Source organism: Dryobates pubescens, chromosome 16 (genome assembly GCF_014839835.1).
Source record: "Dryobates pubescens isolate bDryPub1 chromosome 16, bDryPub1.pri, whole genome shotgun sequence".
NCBI lineage: Eukaryota > Metazoa > Chordata > Aves > Piciformes > Picidae > Dryobates > Dryobates pubescens.
The window spans coordinates 25243898-25261103 of record NC_071627.1 but is presented as its reverse complement, the minus strand read 5'-3'; the positions used below and the strand labels follow the sequence as shown (position 1 = coordinate 25261103).

The following is a 17206-nucleotide window of genomic DNA, read 5'->3' as shown; positions in this document are numbered from 1 at the left end:
TAGAACCATTTGCAAAGCAAAGTTTAAAAGCCCTTTATTAATTCAGAAGTGAAACACTGCTATTTAAAGTGAGATAAGTATGTTTATTCAGGTTTATTCTACTCTTAAGGTTTATACAGAGAATGGAATGCAATACAAGCTAAGAGCACACCTCAAAAACCTACCACAAAACCATCCCCTACTCCCTATAAGGGAACTGTAAAATTAAAACTTTAAAAAAAAAAAAATCAATCAGAAACCCAGTTACTTTTGAACTAGTTGCAAGTGGCTTTGTCCAAAGAAGTTAAGCTTGATATTGCATTAACTTTGTATGCAATAATTAAGTCTCTCTAAGCTGAAGTATCACACACAGAGGCATTAGGATTTCCTGTGGACACACTGAACCATGTTTTAAAGAGCTACATCACAAAGGTTGTTTAAGATTGCCTGAAAACCACTAATGGCATGCACAGGTCACTACATTAACTTTGGTAATGACAGTTATTTTTGGTCAAATCTGGGCTCCACATTTCCTAGTAACATGGATAAACACACATCCATCCTGTGCAGAAAGCAACACACTATCTGCTACCAGCTAGAGGCAGGTCTTCAAGACACAGTTGAAGTATTCAAATTGAGCTGTCAGGAGCTTGCTGAGTTCTAGATCACACCTTTCACTAGTCTAAGGCAAGACTAACTAGACAAGTGGTCAAAGACTTTTTTTTCCTTTTGTCTTCTTGGTTTGTTTAAATGCAGGGCAAGAAGCATCTGGGAAGTTACCTTAAGGGACACTATTTTTCCCCACAATGCCTTTGGAAGTCAGTAACATTTTTACTTTACCTAGTTCCCCCAGACACATTCCTAGTTTTCCTTTCTGCAGCTATCAATACCCTGTAAATACAAGAGTTTTGTTCTTGAGGAAGAAGTCAGGTGGTTTTATTTACAGCAGAATCAATCCTTAGCACTGCAACTGGACTTGAACAAATTCAAAGTGTAATGAAAATGATAACCTTAAGTGCTGTTTTCCATACAGAATCCACACTTGGTTCAGTTTTATTCATTGCCGAGTACAGTAAAAAGACATCCAAATACACCAGAAAAAAAACTCAAGAGGATTTAAGTTTGTACTAAAAACCACTACACATGCAAAGGGAACGATATCCTGCTAACACCAACTTCATTTGCTGCTGCATTTGTCTAATATTAACAATTATGAACAGAGCAGTGCAACTAGTATTTGGAACAATCCTTACAGTGTTCAAGTGTCAGGCACAAGACTTCACTTCTCTTCACACCACTGGTTCTCTTTACGTACCTGAAAGAACATTTCAAGTATTAATATTGCAGTGAGCTTCCCAAAGTGAGGTGCAAATTCCCAGAAGCATCCCAGAAGCAGCTTCAACCTTTCAGGCAGAGTTTGTAATTACAAAGTCAGTCTCCAGAACTGACCTCTTTAACCAATAATCCAAGAAACTTATTTCTCATGCCTAAATCTGATTGAAACTGTTGTGGTTTTTTTTTTCCACTAAGTAAATGGACTAACTTAAAACGAAATTGCTCATTTCATGACATAGGGCCAAAGGCAAATCCAAGTGTACACTGCTTTGTATTTAAACAGGGCATCTTGCTCTGATCTTTCCCAGCTCTGCCACTTTGCAGCTGGTTTGTTCAAGTTCTAAGATCAATGAGCTCATTAAAGACAAAAACCTGAACATCTTACCTTTCTAGCCACATGCATCAACACAGCTTCAGCATGCCCACCACAGCTCCAAAGTGGCAAACTAAGGCTGCCACAAACAATCCTACATCCTTTACCCAGCACCTTTGAGCTAAGAATCAATGTTGACCTTTTCAGTTACCAAGGGGCTGCAAGCACCACGGGCACCCAGAGGTCTCACACCAGTTGCGGCCAGTTGGGAGATGATGCATTAGTTGACATTTGTGAACAAGAGAGTTGCATCACCAAGCACCACAGAATCATTCAGCACGAAGGACCCAGCTAAAGTGCAACTAACCCCAGATCAAGTACCTGTGCTTCCTCCTCCTCGGTGAAGTCGTTCTTAATATTGAATGTCTTGCGAATCTCTTCTGGAGTTTTCCCCTTGATCATGTTTGCAACTGTCTTGCATGTCACGTCAAGCAAGCCTTTGATGTCCAAGTAATTTGCAGCCTGTAGAAAGTTTCCAAATGTCAAGCTTCCATATCAATATTCTGTCTCTGAGATGTACTACCAGCCTTATGCTGACACTGGAATTACAGAATGCTGCAAACAGATCACCTCCACTTTCAAAAGCTTCTGGCTCAGAGTAATGGCACCTCCAACCTGCTCCCCAAACAAGGGAATTCACTTGTGTCAGGAAATAAGCATTCATTCCCTTGCTCCTTCTTTTGAAAAAAGGCTTTCAGAAGCCTGCAGATAGCCAAGATTTTCAGCCCTGAAGTGTTAACTAGCCAAGGCTGGTTCAGAAATTTTTAATCAAAGCTGGATTTTGATTTGTCTGCAGGTCTCCAGAACTCCCTTTCTAGTAGGAAGCCCTCAGCTACGACTCAGGAGCCACGAGAATAAAAGCAGCTGTAGGACCCCACATTCAGAGCAGCACATTAACTGATAAAGGAGCAAGTTCAGTCTGATGTCAAACATGCTGTTTAACAAGTGTTCTGACACCCTTAATTGAAGCCAGAATCTACCACAACTTTCCCCTCCCAACACATCCCCTTCCCAATGAAGAAGTAATTCAAGAAACACCGAGGCTTGGCCAAGCCCCCAAGCAGATCGCAGCCTTTATGCTTCCCGAACAGACTTACCAGGATAAGTTCAAAAAGTGTGCCTTGGTCTACTTTCAGAAACTCCTGATCCCACACAGGGATGTCATCTGTTCTTTTCTCTTTGTTCTCATCATCCTCAGGAGGAGGTGGATCATCCTTGTGATGGGTGCACCATTGAATCACCTAATTACAGTTTGGATATCAAACTTTTATCCAAATGATCTCCTGTTAGGCCCCAGCTGTAACTTCATTTTACAAGAAATCTCCCTTTTCTCTCTGGTTTAACATTAGACTCTTACACAAGCGTGCTCCAATAGCCTTTTCTTTTTTTTTCTCCTCAATTCAGGACAATCAATTCCCAGTCCTGGGGTAAAACAGCCCAGGTAAAATAGCAATGCAGTAGTTAAGTAGCCACCTAATCACTTACGATCTTCAAAGCCTTCTGCTGTGGTTATACATACAGGACTGTGCAAAGAAAACCTAAACCTCATCCTTCAGTGTTCAATGTTTGCAGAAATTCTTTATTAAGCAGAATACCACACAGGGGAAGAGTGCAGAGTGGCAACAGCTACCAGCAGGATGCGTTCACCCCAGTACAAAGTCCACCTGGCAGAAGTCTGCTCTAAAAGAGCACACCAGCTTGGGAACTTGCAGTCTCCTCACACAAACAATTACAAGGAGCATGGCTCTACTGCAAGTAAAATCCCACTCCACTGTGCCAGCCCAACAGACCTGGGTTTGTAGTTTTGAGTTATTTCTGTGTATGTTCACTAGGAAGTCATTCCTAACCCCGTGTTTACCCCCAAATCTTAAGAGGTCCAGTGCTTATTCTGGCACAACAATTCAGTTTGCTCTTCAGAGCAGAAAGCATCTTAGAAAACGGCAACATACTTTTGCTCCTCTCAGCTGACTGAACAATAGTCCTGGTCCAATACTGACTTCAACACCACTGAGGTCACACAGCATCCCTTACACACTAACTGCCACACCGTTACTGCCACTGCCTCTCATAGCTGCCTGCCCCTTCATCTTAGTGTTTTAGTCTGTCACCTGAGTTCACAGAACTCAGAACCAGTGCTTTAACACCATCAAACACTAGCATGCACACATGTCCAGCACCACTTCAGCACCTATGGAAGCTTGACTGGGCTCCAGATGCTGTTCCAGTCACTCCTGTAGGTATTCTGCCATTATCTGCATGCCAGCCTCGCCCCTGTTCTCACGCCTTAGGTGTCCATGCACCTCAAGATGGCTATGCTTGTAGCTAGCACAAAACAATGATGTTTAATGCTGTCATTTGTAACACCCAACTCCAACCTCAATTTCACATTTCATTACTCCATACCACACTACCACATTCAGCATCTTACCTTTTTTAAGATAGCTGCATTGACATTTGGAAGAGGGACTGGGTCATCGTCACCTTCATCATCCATTCCCAAGTCTAAAAACAGAAAGATGACTAAGCAAGCAGCAGGCAAAACCACTTACTCTGAACTGGACTTCTTCACCAGTTCTCCACTATTGTAACACTACTGAGGCCAAACAGATTGGTGGCAAAGGACCCAAGTGGTGAAGTCAGAGGTGTTCAGAAAGCTGGTTTTGTGGAGCCGTGGCTGCATCATACATACTTGAGTGTATCAAGTTCAAGCTAAGTGGTCAGTTCCTTGTCAGAGTAGAACTTGCTTATTCAGTGTCCTGAAGATAGGGTATGTTGAAGGATGGGGAAATAGTTATGCATTTTACACTTTCAGCAGTTCAACTCCCAAGTTAAACCAAAGCATTCCAACTCGGAGCTCCCGCTCCAGCAGTTCTCAAATCGAATTCAGATCCACTGTGGAAGCAGAGACAAAGTTTTGTCCTCTCTACTGTAGCCCTAGAGACCAGAGTCACCTGGCCTCTGAGGCACTTGTACCGACTCCTGTCAGCTCAAGAAGTTCACATGGTGAGTCAGCAGCACAAATCCTTCACTAACAGCATTTACAAAGCACACTTGCGATACTCCTTGCTTTCAGCTTGCCGGCGTGCTCAGCAGAGCTGGGTAAAACGTCTCACTTTGCCCCCTTGACACCATCAAGAAGTCACAGTAAAAATGGGCAAAAACAAAGTTTGGACTTGACAGAACAAATGCCACATTAGCCATCTCTGAGGAGAGAAGATGCTTTTTATTACACAATTGCTAGCAGTTGGATGACACCCTAGCTGTCAGGGACTAAAATCCTGTAATCAGTTAAGCAACTACAGAGCTTCCACTCACTACCTGCACAGATGAGCCAAATTCACAGTTACTTCATTTTCAAGAGCAGATGACTGTCACACCATCATCACTGACCACATCTATGCATCACATCTGTGCACACGTCCAGAGAAGGGCAACAAGGCTGGGGAGGGGTCTGGAGCACAGCCCTGTGATGAGAGGCTGAGGGAGCTGGGGTTGCTTAGCCTGGAGAAGAGGAGGCTCTACAACTCCGTGAAGGGAGGTCGTAGCCAGGTGGGGGTTGGTCTCTTCTCCCAGGCAACCAGCACCAGAACAAGAGGACACAGTCTCAAGCTGTGCCAGAGGAGGTTCAGGCTGGATGTTAGGAAGAAATTCTTCACAGAGATTGCCCATTGGAATGTGCTGCCCAGGGAAGGTGGTGCAGTCACCATCCCTGGAGGTGTTTAAGAAGAGCCTGGCTGAGGCACTTGGTGCCATGGTTTATTTGATTAGATGGTGTTGGGTGATAGGTTGGAGTCAATGATCTCAAAGGTCTTTTTCAACCTGGTTTATTCTATTCTATTCCAATAGCATGCACTTCTCTAGTCAGGCAAGTCAGCTCCTGTTGGTAGTGGGATATTAATTAGCACTGCTTTGTGGTTGGAATAAAGTAACTACAGACTGAGAAACTAAAATACTGACATGAAAAGGTTCTGCATATGTCAGCAGTTAATGAAAACTGCAATGCACACTTTGAACATGGTGGCAAGAAGTGACCAGTCCAGAATTGTTGGGAAGGGGAAAGAATTCCAGCAATATCTCAAGCTTAGTCAACTCTGCTCAACTTGTACCAAACAGGCCCAAACCAATTTCATATGTTAGCAGAAAACTGCTACTTCACTCCTAGTCCCATGATGCTCAAAACAACCCCACTTTTCAGCTCCTCCCCTCTCAGCTGCAGCATCCAACACAAAACACAAAGTGATGCTTCATGAGCTCTACTGCAAATGCACTTCACCTGTACTGGAGACTTGTTCTCACCCAGGTAATTAAGAGGCTAGTTTATGGTGCCTACCTTACACTTACCGTGTGTCACATCCCTTCATCAACCCCCAGTGTCACTCAGCACCGGCAGTGACACAGCTTCTGCATGAGGAAGCTGAGAAGAATTGTGCTCCTTAACGTGTTCCCACAGATTGCTGCTTCCTGCTCATGTTCCTAGCCATGTCCAACAGAATCTTAAGAGGCTGGAAAGTGTTCAATGGCTGGACTACTTCAACCTTATGTTTGCTGTGCTGATGTACAAGGTGTCACGACCAGACGAAGATTTACACCCAAGAACTTCAGCTACATCAACAGAAAGGGTTCATTCCCCCCTCAGTTAATTCATGAATACATCCAAGGACTGGAAAACCCACCAGTGAACAATGAGGATTTGCAGTGGAGGGATTAGACACAGCTTGCTCTGTATCCTGGCCATCTGGCTGACTTCCCCTCCCCCACCACCAGTCCTTTTGTTTCAAATTCATGTCAGCAGGAGATCAGAACTGTTTATCCCAAATAATTTAACTGCATCCATAAGCTCACAATACAGGTTCTACTCGAGCTCTTTCTTCATTGCATTGCTCTGTGATTCTCCCATCCCCTTCAAAAGATATTTACATTGTCAAACTGGTTTGTATGATTAGATAAACTTCATTTTTACTATTATTAGATGTTCCGTTTGCCTAACTTTTACAAAACTCAAGCAAAGCTGTAGTCAAGGCAACGGAGTGTTTAGGTTTCAGTAGCCTCCCTGTAAGTGCTCTTAACAGGAGGACCAAACTTGAAGCTTTTTGCAAGAGTACCTCCACCCCAAACACCATTTCAGTTACAGCAATTGTTCCAGCTGCTCTGCCATAAGACAGCAAGCTGCTTCCCAGGCCTGGGAATCCTGTTCCAGCACTGTATCCATCTGCCTCCTTTGGTCACGACTCCTCTCCAAGAGGCTTCCTTGAAGCCATCATTATTTCTGCATCAGTCAGAGATCCTCAAGGCTCCACACTTACCTTCCAGCATAGTCTTGATGGTTACAGACTGCTTTGCAATTTCAACATCAACTTCAAAGATTTCTCCATCTGAGCTCTGCAGTTTAATTGAAGGCATCTACAAGAAAAGGAGTTATTTCCACACAGTGTTCAGCAGATGTTACAAGCTCAGGTGGCTCAAAGATGCACCTTTACCATTTGTATCGCTTCCTACCAACAGCAGACAGTGCAGTGCCACTTACTGTGTTTAGGTAATTCGCTGCTTGGATCGCAGGCCTCAATTCATTAATCCTCATGCTTAAAAGAGAAGGACTGACACCCTTTTAAGAGCACTAACACAAATTTAAGAGCACTTTTATTTGACAGCACAAAGCAGATGTTTTCCATCATGCTGCAGTGCAATCCCAGAGATTCCAGAGCACCACTCCTACAGCCAGGTAACTGCTGCCCACTTGGACCACTCGAAGCCAGCCCTCAAAAGCAGTTGTTAAACCATAGCCTCCGGGACAGAATCACAACACTGGAGTTGGAAGGAACCCCCTGGACAGTCTAATCCAGCCTCCCTTGCTCTCAAATAGAGCAGGTTAACACAGGCTGTCCTTCAGAACAGCCTATGGCTTTCTGAAGGGATTAAAAAGCAACCGACTACTACAAGAAAGGCTTTCAGCACTCGATACCACTCTTGCAAAGTAGGAAGTTAGGTCAGCACTTTGGTACCGTTAGAAAAGACAAAGATGACCATGCATTTTAAGAAGGTTTTTTCAAACATACTGTGATAAAACCCACAATAAACAGAAGCAGTAGACTTTAAAAGATTTCTCTAGCTGAAAAATTAACAAACTTTTCAAGAACACATCTTCCCAGATACTTAACTCAAACCCAATAATCATGTCCTTGAAACAGCAGCTACTGGGTTATAACCTCAGCTTTAAGCTGCCCAAAACCTGTTCCAGTGTGGCTGTACTTCAAAGACCAGATAAACAGGCTGGGTGCACAGTGATCAATTAGTTCTCAAACCAACAGGAGAGGCTACAAATTCCTCTACCACTCAAAATATTTGTTAGCATCAGATCACTGCAACAGTTGTGGGTTTTTCCCCTCGGGTTACCTGCTTCTAGCCCTCTAAAGCATGCATTGTAAATACAGCCTGCAAAGCACCAAGAGAGAAGCTCTAGGAGCAAAGAATTTTGACTTCATTTCCAAATGTTCCTTCCCAACCAAACCAAAGAGCTGCACACGCTAGCTCCTTACAGCAGCTGAACTACCAAGACTGAATCAGCTGGAGCACTTTCAGCAAACTCACATTATCCCGCTCTGAATGCCTCCTGCAGCTCATCAGGATGGCTGAGCCTGACAGTCCTGCAACAGCCCCAGTCCAATGGAGTCCAGCCAGAGCATGCTATTAAGCAGCTCACACCAGCTTGAAGTCCTCATTGCTTTAATTTCCATTTGGCAGAGCTAGTAGCTAGTTAATGTTTACAGAGTCACGTAACTCTATGTGACAGCGCTACTTCCAGTTAGGATGGGTGTGCTGGAGGGCCCCAGTCATGATGGTTCCAAAGAGACAGATATTCACCACAATAAAATCTGGATCAAAACACAACCGAGTTGGGAGTGTGAACCATGTACTAGGGAAAACAAAAGGCATTATCCAGGGACAAATTTCAGACTGAATGCATCTGTTCTTACAGTGATTGTCTGAGAGCACTCAAGAACAAACCCAGCTTCAGATGCCAGCCTTCCTCTACTGTGTCTAGGATTACATAATGCTGCACAGCAGAGACAGCAAGACGGGGATGCTGCCTCCACAAGCCTAGCCCCTGCAAGAACATGTGCATTGAGACCCTCACAGCACCCAAACCCAAGCCCTTTAGGTCATCCTTAAGAGCCCGAATCTCGCAGCATGAAGTTACTTTACTGCCTCATCACCGACAGTGACATTTGGATGAAAATCTCATCTGTTATTTTGATAACACTAAGCTCTGCCTCCTAGAAGAAAAAAATAATAAAACCAAACCTATGCTTTTTAACAAAACTGTAATACAGCTCTGGAAACAGACAGGCCCTGGGTAGCAACGCAGCCAGGTGACTAAGCAGACCAGACCTGGCAGCTCAGTTCAACAACTACAAAACAGGCTGTGCGCTGCTCAAAAGACAAACCTGAATTACAACAGCAATTTGCACGTATGAGCCCCAGATGCAGAGCTCAGACATCCAAAGCAGTGCCCCTGCAACTCCCAACCTCCCCGAGCCCCGCTCGCTCCCTCTCCGCCTCTCCCTGCCACTGGGGGTAACGATGCCTTTATTTACTAAAGTCACACCTAAGACCCTCTGCCCGCGCTGCCGCTTCACAGCTCCCCTCTCTACAAAGAGACACCAAAGGCGCCTCACAGCAACCTGAGAGCCGTCCAGGTGAGGGAGGGCCCAGCTCCGTGGGCGTCGGGCGGCCCAGGGCGGGGGCAGCGCTACTGATTTACCAGGCCTCGCAGCCGCCTTCTTCCCCATTCTCACACCTCCCTTAAAGGGACCCACGGCTGTCTGAGCCCCGCATTACCCAGGAACGGCTGAGACTTCGGCCTGCCCCCTCAGCGGCCCTCCCAGACCCGGCCGCCCTCCGCCTGCGCCAGGCCGGGCCCACTTCCCGCAGCGAGTAGGCCCCGCCGCCTCGGGCGCTGATGCCCGCCCTGCTGGTTACCGTCGCTAGCCAGCTCCCTCCCCCCGAAATTCGCAGGCCGCACCGTGAGGAGGCGGCGGTATCCGGCTCGGGGCTGACTGGACCTGGCGGCGGCAGCGCTGGGGGCCCAACTGCGGCGGCGGCTTTATATGGCGGGGGAGGGGAACGGGGGGAGGACCCTGCCTCCCGCTGCCTCGCAACCGCCGGGCTGCCCGCGGCGAACGCCTAAGCGAAACACCGCTTCTGACACCAAATGCTGGAAAACGACGCTGGCGATAGAGCAGCCGGAATTGTCCCGCAGTTGTGGCGCTAGGCAGAGGGGACGTGGAGCCAGAATGCGGTGCGAGGGCAGGGCGGCAGCCCTTGGGTCCTACAGGCAGCGCTGCTGCCACCTCAGGGCGCGCACAATGGGCGGGGGCGCGTCGCGCGGGCCAACGGCCGCGGCGCCCCTCCCCCGCGGCCCCGGCTCGCGCCCGGTGTTGTGGGCGGGGAGGGAGGCTTGGGCTGGGGCAGGGCCGTGGGGGCGGCCCCGGGACCGCCGCCGGTGCAGGAGAGTCCCTGTGGACATCACGGCCGGGGGTGCCAGGGAGGCCGGGCCAGGGCCCTCGTCGAGAAACAAGCGGCCCGCCGGCACGGCTGTCATCGTGTGCGCCTGAGCTCGGCGATGGGAAGCGTGAACCCAGGCCGGCCCCAGAAGGCCCACGCTGGGTATTTTCCTTCAGCGAGGTGTCAAGGGGACAAAGGCCAAGGCGCAGGGCACTGGCGAGGGGAGCTGGAAGCGGGGTAAGGCAGATTATGTTCTGGCAGCATCTTGCAAGTCAACGCAGTGGAACTCTGCAGGGGACGCTCGGCAGCGATCGGCTGAAGCAGCTGAAACAGAGCACGGTGCTGCTAGGGTCTGGTTTGGGTCTAACTGTTAATCACCAAACACCTACCCAGCAGGGACCAAGGCAGCTACAGTGCTGTACATGGCTGCAGCCATGCCTTAAAGCACCTCCAGCTGCACAGGCAGGCACCAGGTTGGAAGAGCAGGCAAGGAGCTAGGAACCACTGAAATGCAGCCAAAGCACTGCTGCTGTAGCACAACACCCACCTGAGCAGTGTACCCCAGCACAGGCAGCATCTGAAAGGTCCAGAATGTGCTAGAGGGCAGCAGGTGTTAGTTTTTCAAAAGAAGAAATTAAGGGTGATGGGCACTGGAACAGGCTGCCCAGAGAGGTGGAGTCTCCCTCTCTGGAGAGATTCCAAACCCACCTGGATGTGTCCTGTGTGACCTTCTTTAGGTGAACTGCCTTGGTATGGGAGTTAGAGTTGGTCTGCAGGGGTCCCTTCCAACCTCTACCATTCTGTGATAAGGAGGAATCTGAAGGTTCTTGCTGAGTGAGGAAGGTGGAGCAATGAGTCCCCCAGGGGACTGGGAGGCCCAGGATGCCTGTTGGATGCTCACACACAGCATTCATTCCCCACTATGCTGTTGAGCATAGTTTTGCATCAGCAGAGCGTTCTGAAAGTCCGTGGTTAGGACTCTGCTTTACTTCCAGTCTTGCCGACAAATGTTTCTGAACCGGAGCACATTTCCGCTGCTCTCCAGTGTAGACAGTACCTGCAGCAGCAGAGCACAAGTACAGCACAAATCACAGCTTTCCCTGGGGCCCCAGAGGGTCCCAGGCTGTGCACCACACACCTTGGTGGACACATGAGGGTCACAGCCACTAAAAATAACCTTCTAACACCTAGAACTCAGAAACTCTCCGTTCAGAGCACCCAGCCCTGGAAGGATCAAGCCTTTAAAAGCTCCTTTCCCACCTGCGGCATTCTAGGATTCTCCAACTGCCTGCCTTGGGAATCTTGTTTCTCAGGCTTCAGGATACTGAGCTGCTTGTTAGCTACAGCACTCTTGAAGATGGCTCTGAGCCACCTGATCAAGCTTCGAAAATGGGTCTGAATTCCATGTGTGGTCCTGTGGACCTCAGTGGTCTCTTGCAGCCTGAATTACTGTATGCTGCTGGAATACAAGCTTCGGTGGAACTCTTCATGGCAACTGAGTGAGCTTCCAAAGATGTCAGGTGATGCTTCTGCTGCAGACTTATGGCATTAGTAATGACATAAGCTGTTTGTTCACCATTTATTAGGATCTGTTGCCATATTTGTTTTTCTATATATGTGTGTAAACATAGAGGTTTGAGGCCTCCAGACTATGCCTCAAGTGACCTTTTGATTGTACCATCCTCACACCGACCTCTTTCCTCCCCAGTCACTCCATCTTGTACTCCAGCACTCATTCATTGCACTGCACAAAGAAACTGCCCTTATTTTATTTAAATGTCTCTTTTTTTTACTGTTTATAGTAAAACTCCTTGATTTAGGGAATCCAACCGTGACACAAGGTGATCTGTACAAAACACATCTGCAACCTTAAATCCCCTTTCCTGCTGCTGCCGAAGAGCAAGGTTTCTGATCTGGCTCGTGATCAGTGAGCACAAGCTCTCAGACTGCAAATCAAGCTCAGCAGAGGGGAATGGGGTTTGTTCTCTGCACAAGCTGAAGCTAATAAAACCTAGGAACAGGCAGAAGGCTACCTTCCATGCTTAATATGGGCTGTGGTGAATTTAATCCAACCTGCTACTACTGATGAGCTTTACAATTGATACAGCTCTCTAAAGGAGAAGAGTCTGTCTGCAGACTTTGAATTTGGCTGTTGCCTTTGGAGTTTGGAAAGGTTAGAATAACAAAAACACCCCCAAGAAAGTGGCAGATGGCTGTCAGAGATACACCATAATCACACCACGGCCACTTCCCACCGTGCCCTACATATCGTACCGTGAACCTCCCCAGCTTGCCCAGACGCTGTCTGCTATCTGGTGGCACAGCAGCTGCTGCAGCACTGATAGCTGCAGTCCTGCCACTCAGGCAGGCACAGAAGCCTCATCCTTCAGCGAGCCTGCAGGGCAAAGAACAGGATGTTTCCCAAACTGGGTGGTCCAGTTTGATTGTTAGGCACAGAGGTGATGATTGCAGCACAAATAATCCTGAACCCAAGCATTGCTGCCCTGAGCTGCAGAGAGAATCACAGAATCGTGGACTGCTTCGGGTTGGAAGGGCCCTTCGAAGCTCATCCAGTCCAACCCGCTGCACTCAGGAGGACAGCTGCAACTGGAGCAGGCTGCTCAGAGCCCCAGACAACCTGGCCTGGAATAGCTTCAGGGATGGGGCATCTCCCACCTCCCTGGACAACCTGGGCCAGGGTCTCATCACTCTCAGGGAAAAAAAAAATCTTCTTTGTATCCGGTCTGGATCTCCCTCTTAGAGTTTAAAGCATCAGCCCCTGTCCTGTCCCAGCAGGCCCTGATCAAAAGTCTGTCCCCAGCATCACACCACATCTCAACCACAGCTACTTTACAATTCAGGCAGTTCCCCCCGCCCCCAGAGGAGGCAGGGGGAAGCTGAGCACTAAAGCAAACACCTGAAAAGACTGCAGCACCCGAGATGAGTGCAAGCTTGATTGAACAGTTCCCTGATCCCTCAGAGCTCTGACCTACACTCTCCCAGTGTCCCTGGGCTGCAGGTGAAGCCAGCTGAGCAGCCACGCAGCCACCGGGGGGGGGAGGGGGGGCTTGGGGCAGGCTGAGCACCAGGGCACAGCCTCCCGGACAGGGCCCTGCACTCTGTTCCTGGCTGTTTATCTCAGGCAAAACTGCTGTACCCTCCCACCCTTCAGAGCACCTCACATCCTCCACTTTCACAGAGCAACTGGTGGGATTTTTTCTGCAAGTGGTGGTTAGGGCTCTGGAAGTAACACACTGATTATTTTTCAACAGCACAAACGTGACATGAGATTGTCAAAGCCTAACAAGAGCCAGGCTTGAGAGATCTCCACTTTGCTCCTTTTACAAGTTAAGAAACTTGGAATTGTGGAATGATTTAGGTTGCAAAACACCTTTAAGGTCATGGAGTCCAACCATAAGCATTACAGAACTGAGCCTGGATTCCCTGAACTGCAGGGAGAGAGGGGGCAGCAAGAGCTTGAGGATCCCCAGAGCTGCTGGAGGAGGGAGCCAGGTATGCAGGAAGGCAAGGTGTGACCAAGCCAGTCTGGACCAGACCCTAAGCCACACATAGGAGGGTGAGACGTTGTAAAACAGGAACCCCCTCAGCAGGGGTACACTGACTGGTTCAGTGTAAAGCCAGAAAACATCAGTGACTCATGGCAGAAGGACAGGGCTGAGCTCACAGCAGCATGCCCCTCCTTCACAGCATCTCACAACACAGCAGAAGAGGGGGAAAATTCCTGTTCTCAGCATTCTCCTGTTGCGTTGCCACTTGATCAAAAGCGGCGTCAGAGGAGCATCTTTGAGAAGATGCTGCCTTCCACGCAGGCTGTGCCCCAGCAGGGACAGCCTGCTGCTGGGGTGAGTTCAGTTACAGCCATGGACTGACCCAGCTCAGCAACCACAGCCTGTCCAGCAGACACCAACTCTTCTACTTATCAGCTTTTCTTCCTCTAGCAAAGTCCTATTCCCCTTACATAACTACAGGGATCCAAGGTAGTTTCAAAGACTAAAAATAGAGGAAGGAAACAAAAAGTTAAAAGCAGAAACACAAGCCACAGTCGGTGTGTCTGCAGCACCCCAGCAGTGCTGGCTTCAGAGCTCGAGTCCATGACCTTAAAGGTCTTTTCCAGCTTAAACGGTTCTATGATTTTCATCTGCATCCTACCCTCAGGCTGTGCAGGCTGCTTGCCCGACGGCCGTGCAGTTCGGCGAGCGCAGCTGAGCCTGTGACGCCCCCCCCGCGCACGGCCACGCGGTGGCGCCGGCGCTCGCTGCGAGGCACCGGGGAGCGGTCAGCAAGGCTCATCCCCAGCCGTGCTCCGTGGGCGGAGGGGACATGGGGGACTTGCTTTAAAAGCGGCCTAAGGAGGACTGGGAAGAGCACTGTCCGAAACAGCGAGTGCCCTGCAGAGCCAGATGGGAGAGGCAGCGAACGAGGCTTGGCTGCAAAAGGCTCTGTGGCTCTGGGCTTCAACCTTCGAGCTGTCCAGAGTCCAAAAAACAGATTCCAGGCTGGTTCTGGTGCCACAGATGATAAGAGAGCAGTTGCTGTGAGGTTCCAAAGTCCACGGGAATGAGCACAGCGTGCTTAAGCAGCCAGGCTAACTCAAAGCATTTCTAAGTGAGACTGCAGGAGGCCAGGGCCAGTTTAGCGCCGTTTTGAGATGGCTCAACTAAAGCTGGATGAGCTTCTGAGCAGAAACACAGAACCCACCTCCAGGGAAGAGGGGGCAGAAAGGACAACATGCTGGCAGGGAGCTGTGGCACCACTTCTCCTGAGCAGAGGTCCCTGCTCCAACAGCAGTGAGCTGCATTCCTCTGCCCTGAGGACAGAGGCAGCAGAGGCAAGGGCTAGGAGCTGCCTGCAAAGTGGGTCAAGCATGGGAACGAACGCCGCAGGGTCTGCCCAGACAAGGCTCCTCCAGGCCCCCCCCTTCTCGCTGTAAAACGGGGCAGCAGAGCGCAGCAGGCGCGGGCCACTCTTGCACGCGTTTGCAGCGCCGGGGAGAGGAACCCGGGGGTCTCAGGGGAGGGGACAGAAGGCTCAGCATGAGTGAGCAGTGAGCTACAGGATGCAGGGCTGCATCGATCAGGGTGTCACCAGCAGGGATAAAGATGTCATTGTCCCACTCTGCTCAGTACTGGGCAGGCTGCCCCTTGAGCACTGTGCACAGGTTTAGTCTCTGCTGTACACAAAGGCTGAGGACAGGCTGGAAAGGATCCAGAGAAAGGCCACAAGAATGATCAGAGGCCTGACAGCCCTGCCATGTGAGGGAAGGCTGAGGGAGCTGGGTATCAGCCTGGAGAAGGCTTAAGGGAAACCTCCTAACCATGTACAAGTACATAGAGGGTGGCTGTCGTGAGGAGCCCTTTGTACAGAGGCCCATGGTGAAGACAAAGGGCAATGAGGACAAGCTGCTGCTGGGGAGATTCCCACTGGATGCCAGAAAAAAAGTGTTTTCACCATTCAGACCATCAGACACTGGAATCAACTCCCAAGGGAGCTGGTGGGTGCCCCGAGGCCCAGCTGGACAGGGTGCTGGGCTATCTTGCTTCAACTGTATCCTTACCCTGAAAGGTTAGACTGGATCATCCTTGAGGCCCTCTCCAACCTGGTATTCTATGTCCCTGCTTACTGCAGGGGGGGTTGGACTAGATGACCTCTGGAGGCCCCCTATAGCCTAGTGGATTCTAAGTTTATTGCTGTAAATAATCCCCTGGTATCAGTAAGTCTCAAGAAGTTTTCTTCACTCCCATTTCCAGAGAGACACTCAATACTAAGCAGGCAGGTGACATGTCAAAGCTTTCATTGGCCACTTTCTCCCTCCTGAAGGCAGAATTTATTCTGCATCATCCAGACACAAGGCATAACAAGGCAAGTGTCTTGTGTCCCTCTTCAGGTATCCTTCCAGGATATCAGATCTAAACCAGGGAGCTCTGCCCAAGCATTCAAAGCAGGGCTATGAAATGTGTGCAGATGTCAGCAGCTGGAAACAATCTGGCACAGGCCAGCAGGATCCATCTAATCACACAGAACAACCTGCCAGTCACCAGGCAAGCAGAGACACTTCAGCTCTGTCTGGTTTCCCCTTTCAGAACCAGAGCTGCTCTGGATCATCCTTGAGGCCCCCTCCAATCCTTCTCTGGTGCAAAGTGTTATTTTGCTTGTTTCTGACTGCGTGACCCCCAGCCCCCACGAACGGAGGGTGCCTGCTTCAGCCAGCCACACATTCAGATGGATGGCCAAGTGATGGGGTGGAACTTCGGTAAAACAGCACAAAGCTCAGAGCTCTCCTCCACCAACAACTCTACCCAAATTCTGAGACAAACAGGTATGTTTTTAGAGCAGTTGATGGATCAGTGTCAAGTTCTATTCCTTCCTCCTGACACCTTCAACCCATGCCAGCCCTCCTCACCCGAACACTGTATACAACTGTGCTGCCTAAAACCCCTCTGCAATGCCACAGAATGGGATTTCCAGCTACTCCTGTTTCACAGCTCATGGAATTCACTGTCCTGTAGCAAACATCTACACTCCTCTCCAAACCAAGCACCAACCCTAATTTTGCTCATTTCTCTGCAGCCAGCTCCATCCCTCTGAAGAGAAAAAACTATTCAGTTGGCTGCCAATAAATCAGACTAATAACTACCTGAAGATTTTTTTATCCCCTTGCATCTCCCAACCACGTTCTTGGCTGGTTAGCACTGCCAGTGGCCAAGGGCCACCAGAGCAATCACTGTGTGTTCACAACACACGTTTCTCAGCGAGATCTTCATTCACAGCACAAGCAGGGAGGGAAGCGCAGCAGCCGAGGGGACTCAGCGTTTTCCAGGTGCTTTACTGACAGCTGCCTGTACTTGGGCACAGAGAGGAGCGAGCTGACTGCTCCCTCAGAGCAGGTGAGTCGCAGCAGTTAACAAGTGGGAAAACAGAAAGCAGGGCAGAGTCATCGCTCGTGAAGGAACGCTGCCAGCTGAGGCACAGTTTTGTCTACAGAAGCATTCAGAGAAT

At 49.2% G+C, this 17206-nt stretch overlaps 1 protein-coding gene across 1 annotated transcript; it reads right to left on the bottom strand.

Moving 5' to 3' along the window:
* Positions 1–18: 18 nt before the first annotated feature.
* Positions 19–9836, bottom strand: SKP1 (S-phase kinase associated protein 1). Its single transcript, XM_054168353.1, has 6 exons — positions 9708–9836; positions 6991–7087; positions 4116–4189; positions 2785–2928; positions 2009–2149; positions 19–1294 (listed from the first exon to the last, which is right to left on the bottom strand). The coding sequence occupies exons 2-6, from the start codon at positions 7085–7087 to the stop codon at positions 1259–1261; spliced, it is 492 nt and encodes a 163-aa protein (XP_054024328.1). The 5' UTR covers positions 9708–9836; the 3' UTR covers positions 19–1258.
* Between the last annotated feature and the right edge of the window lie 7370 nt (positions 9837–17206).

What these genes read in the sequence shown, in the direction of transcription:
- SKP1 (XM_054168353.1), bottom strand. Translation starts at nt 7,087, where the DNA reads ATGCCTTCAATTAAACTGCAGAGCTCAGATGGAGAAATCTTTGAAGTT. An exon ending in CACTTTTTGAACTTATCCTG is followed by an intron (nt 2,150 to 2,784) that starts GTAAGTCTGTTC and finishes AACTTTCTACAG; the next exon opens with GCTGCAAATTACTTGGACAT. An exon ending in CCGAGGAGGAGGAAGCACAG is followed by an intron (nt 1,295 to 2,008) that starts GTACTTGATCTG and finishes ATGTTCTTTCAG; the next exon opens with GTACGTAAAGAGAACCAGTG.